At 57.8% G+C, this 4,340-nt stretch overlaps 2 protein-coding genes across 4 annotated transcripts in view; both read left to right on the top strand.

Annotated features, from left to right (window-relative positions):
* Positions 1–890: 890 nt before the first annotated feature.
* On the top strand, positions 891–2,519 carry LOC135115203 (uncharacterized). 3 transcript variants are annotated; one of them, XM_064031719.1, is made up of 4 exons: positions 891–944; positions 1,356–1,676; positions 1,852–2,042; positions 2,119–2,519. In XM_064031719.1, the coding sequence occupies exons 2-4, from the start codon at positions 1,610–1,612 to the stop codon at positions 2,377–2,379; spliced, it is 519 nt and encodes a 172-aa protein (XP_063887789.1). In that variant the 5' UTR covers positions 891–944; positions 1,356–1,609; the 3' UTR covers positions 2,380–2,519. The 3 variants fall into 3 exon arrangements, with proteins under 3 accessions (XP_063887789.1, XP_063887806.1, XP_063887797.1); XM_064031736.1 differs by having other exon boundaries at positions 2,139–2,279; XM_064031727.1 differs by having other exon boundaries at positions 2,136–2,279.
* Positions 2,520–2,533: 14 nt separating this feature from the next.
* Positions 2,534–4,340, top strand: part of LOC135115195 (uncharacterized) — a 2,151-nt gene continuing 344 nt past the window's right edge. Inside the window, exons 1-3 of the mRNA XM_064031706.1 lie at positions 2,534–2,735; positions 3,257–3,424; positions 3,913–4,340. The exon at positions 3,913–4,340 is cut by the window's right edge and continues 344 nt beyond it. Coding sequence (XP_063887776.1) covers positions 2,597–2,735; positions 3,257–3,424; positions 3,913–4,265 — 660 coding nt within the window. The 5' untranslated portion in view covers positions 2,534–2,596 and the 3' untranslated portion in view covers positions 4,266–4,340. The remainder of the gene's footprint in view (positions 2,736–3,256; positions 3,425–3,912) is intronic.

The raw sequence follows: 4,340 nt of genomic DNA, 5'->3' as shown, positions 1-4,340 counted from the left end.
CACATGATGACCCCACGCCCATGCTCGCCCGTCCAGCTGTGGCGAGGGCGGCCACAGTTGCTGGTGGAAGGTGGGGGCGGTGCCGGTGAAGCTTGAAGTTCCCACCAGAGTGAACGACGGAGATTGGCACCATCTGCACGTTCGCCTCAACCCTCAGGTCAGTCACTCGCCGCGAGTCACTTCCCTGTGTTGTCGACTACACGACTTCTGGCAAGGCACTTTTTCTAGAACCTTTGGTCTGGACTCGGCAGGGCGTGGCGGCCACGGTGGACCTGTGCGGTCTCGGGTGGACCAACTCCTCGCTCGACGACTCCCACTGCGCGGCGCGGGCGTCTTGGAGCAGCGGCGCGCCGCTTGGAAGCCTGGATGGCCACTTGGCCCATGCAAGTAGGGGGAATGGCCCATCTCGCTCCCAGCCACGTGCACCATGGCTGGAAGGAGGCGCCTTCGCCGCGCCCGCTGGACGGCTGCGTCCTCGCACCTCGCCTTCAACGGTCAGGTGAGCCTTTGACCACTTCCGTCGCTGCTGCTGGTGGTGACCCACATAGCTCGGGGCCCGGCGAGCCGCTCCTCAACTGACTGTTCCGCAGCTTCCTTGCAGCTGGTGGACCTGGGAGAGCCTGCCTACAGCAAGGGCAGCCACAAGGGTTGCAGCCCACAGCAGGAAGTGTGCCCGCGGCAGTGTGGACATCGAGGGGCGCTGCGTGGGCGGCTTTCATCACCCAAAGTGTGAGTGTGACCCTGGGTGGACGGGGCCCCAGTGTGACACGCCCCACCATCCCCGCCACTCTGGGACCTTCCTCGTACGCCAGACTGGCGCTGTCCTTCACGCCGGAGCCGCACGTGGCCAAGGCACAGGTGCGGCTGAGAACGCGAAATGTGGTGAACTTTTCCGCTGCTGCCACCTCAGCATCGTTCAGCCGCCAGGCTCCTTCACCCTCCACGTGAGTCCCTTGCTGCCATCACAGGTAGCATTACCTGTGTTGCTTTCATTGTGTGTCTGTCTTGGTCGCCATCCCATTCCCTCGGCACTATTCCGGCGGTATGGTGTTTCATTGGGCGCCTTACAAAGGATCCACGTCCTCTGCCTGGCAGCGGCTGCTTTGCATAAATATCTCAAAGTTTTCATGTTTTGCCTCGAAACACGACCTGCCTTGATAGAAGTTTACAGGTGAATGGTACCAGAGGGAGGGAGGTGCTTCGTGCTGGTCCATTCTCTCCACCCTTCCCTTCCTTGCCACAAAGTATTACATTGTTGCTTCTTGCTGCAGGTGAACTTTTGTCTGCCATACAATACTTGCTCCTGACTTCAGGTATATACTCTTACATCTCCCTCCTGCTCCATCTCCTGGCAGCTCCGGGCTGGCGTGGCGTGCGTGACGGTGTCCGGGGCGGGTTGGGCCGCCCGCACTGCCTGCGTCGAGGGTTACCCGCTGATGGACGGCGCCTGGCATGTCGTGGCGGCCGAATGTCCACGGCCACAATTTAGTGATTACCGTTGATGACGGCGACGGCTGGCGACGAAACGATTCTCTGGTGACTCTTGAGGCGGCAGACGGGAGCCCGGAGCCGCCAGTTTCCCCTGGAGATCGACGCGAGTCAGGGGGCGATGGTAGGCGTGTGGCAGGAACCAGCAGACACGAGCCAGGGAGAGGCGCAGGATGACTTCCACAGACGTGAGTCTCGCTTCATAACCTTGAGGGAATGGCGGTGAATCGGCCAAACGGTGCCTAGTGTGACTTGAATTACTGTGCGATCTTCTCCCTTTGTCTCTCGTTTCCTGTCCCGCCTCTCCTATCACTCTCCTTCCCCATCACGCTACATCCTCCCCATCATGCTCCTTCCTCGCAGTGTGTGTGGACGACCTGCGAGTGTCCGGCCATCCCGTGGCCGCTTCCGCCTACCGTCAACACCACCACTTGGGGGCAGGTGGCCTCCTGGGGGGGCCTGGACTCCGGCTGCTCAGCTCCAGACGCTTGTGTCAACAGCACCTGTGTCGCGCCGCTCACCTGTATCTCCACGATGGGCGTCGCTGCCTGCAGGTAACACACGTTCACTCTGCAGCCTGCACGGCGTTGGCAACATTGTTAAGCTAACACTGATGATTTGACCGTGTAGGACGCGCATCTCGCCAGCAGATGTGGAGCAGGGCGGCGGCTGACGGGCGGCGCCTGCGAGGATGTGGATGAGTGCCTGTGGCAAACCGTGCCTCAGCGGCGGCACCTGCTACAACACCTGAGGCCGGGCTTCCTGTGCGTGTGCGGGCCGGGCCACTCCGGGGAAAACTGCCAGTGGACCGAACCGGCAGCTGCGGGCCACCACCCTCGCGGCCGCCCTCGCCCTCGCCTTCCTCACACTCTCCCTCCTCCTCCTCGGTGAGGGAGTCAGGACACACTTTTGTTCAATACTTACAAAACTTCTGTATCTCCTGACACAGCACTGCTTCCACAAACGAGAACGAAATGGAATAAAGCGGAATGAAAGACTGTAAAGTGTGTGTTTCTCTGTTAGTGGGTGGTAGGAGTGGGGCGTGTCCCTGCCGGCTGCGGCGGTGTCGGCTGTGCAGGGGAGGGGACGGGGGCGGGCCAGCGCGAAGATGGAGGCGGTGGCACGGTGCTGGAGGAGAAGACGGCGGGCCATGGAGGGCGAGGCTGACTGGGACGCGGGAAGCCAGGCGTTTCTGGATTGCCTGAAGGTGCAGGTTCCCCACACTCCGTCCAGCCCTCAGCTCTCAGGTACAGTGGTGCAGGTGTAGGTACAGCACGCTCGCACGCACGCGCGCGCGCGCACACACACACACACACACACACGCACACACACACACACACACACACACACACACACACACACACACACACACACACACACACACACACACACACACTCTCTCTCTCTCTCTCTCTCTCTCTCTCTCTCTCTCTCCTCTCTCTCTCTCTCTCCTCTCTCTCTCTCTCTCTCTCTCTCTCTCTCTCTCTCTCTCTCTCTCTCACCACACACACACACACACACACACACACACACACACGTCACAGTCACACACAGCCACACACTCACACACACACACACACACACACACACACACACACACACACACACACACACACACACACACACACACACACACACACACACTCACACACACACGGGACCAAGGAAGCGAAAACAACATTGACCACAAAAAAGGGGCGGTCATAAAGTCAGGCCAAGAAGCTTTAAGCCTCCAACATTTCCCCTCTCGCACAATGTACCTCCACAGGGGCGGCGCCGTGCAAGGGCAGCCCGCAGACGAAATCCATCCCGTGCAGTGCCGCGAGCCACGCTCCAGCCAAGGGACGTGACCTCCTCCCCGCCCAGGACGACCTTAGAGCTTATGCTTACGAGGGTGACGGCTCCTCTGCGGGCTCCTTATCATCAGCCTTGTCGGGTGAGTGGCAAAGAGCGGGGCGGTGGTGAAACTTCCTGCCAGTATTGCATTAGAGGGGAAAGATGCTGTGCGAGGAATAACGTGGGTTGTACAATTGAACTATTTCAATGTTCTTATGGCCACGTGTGAGCCAAAATTAGTCTTTTTATCAGTGCTCATTAGTAATGAAAGTTTCTGGCAATATTCCTTCATAGGAGAAAGATGCAATGTGAGGGAAAACCTAAGCTCGTATGTCATTATTTCAACGTCACTATGGTCACCTGTGAGCTAAATTAGTCTCTCCTTAGAGCTCGAAAATAATGAAAATTCCTAACAATATTGCGTTAGTGGAGAGAAGATACAATACGAGAAAATAACTTAGCTTGTATATGATTATTTCAACGTTCTTAAAGCCACATGTGAGCCACGTAAGTCTTCTGTTAGTGCTGGCTAGTCCTCCAGTTATCAAAGAGTCTGCTTCCATGCGTCTCGTTTTATCTCTCTCTCAGGTCTGCGGGAGGAACAAGCTGACGAAGGGGACAAGTCTATAGCTCCTGGTTTCCTCGAGGTGATGGACTTGCTGAGAAACCTTCCAGAGGCGATCAGGTCACCTCTGCTACTCTCTAAAGTCCCCATCACCACTACCTTCACTACAACCATCTCCACCATCATTACCACCGCCACCACCATCACCACCACCACTGCCACCACCAATACCTTAGGCCAGAGCGGAAGCAAAGTCACGCCAGAGGAGCAGCCACTGGAACAAAAGCCAAGTAAACAAGAGCCTCCCACAGCAGGAGGGGGTGGGGGCGGTGTACACCATAGCGGGCAGGACGGCAGTGAGGGGAGTGACACATAGTCCCGGCCAGAAGGGAACCTCGCCACTCCGCCGGCGAGACGAAAAGAAAACTGTGTGTTGAAACTGAAATGTGGT

The sequence above is a fragment of the Scylla paramamosain genome, chromosome 2, assembly GCF_035594125.1.
Source record: "Scylla paramamosain isolate STU-SP2022 chromosome 2, ASM3559412v1, whole genome shotgun sequence".
Classification (NCBI taxonomy): domain Eukaryota; kingdom Metazoa; phylum Arthropoda; class Malacostraca; order Decapoda; family Portunidae; genus Scylla; species Scylla paramamosain.
The sequence above is the reverse complement of the archived record's forward strand: the minus strand, read 5'-3'. Positions and strand labels throughout refer to the sequence as shown.

Excerpts from the sequence above, each read along its gene's own strand:
- LOC135115203 (XM_064031719.1), top strand. The coding sequence starts at position 1,610 with ATGGTAGGCGTGTGGCAGGAACCAGCAGACACGAGCCAGGGAGAGGCG. Across the intron at positions 1,677-1,851 it reads GCAGGATGACTTCCACAGAC|TGTGTGTGGACGACCTGCGA; the intron begins GTGAGTCTCGCT and ends CCTTCCTCGCAG. Across the intron at positions 2,043-2,118 it reads ATGGGCGTCGCTGCCTGCAG|GACGCGCATCTCGCCAGCAG; the intron begins GTAACACACGTT and ends TTGACCGTGTAG.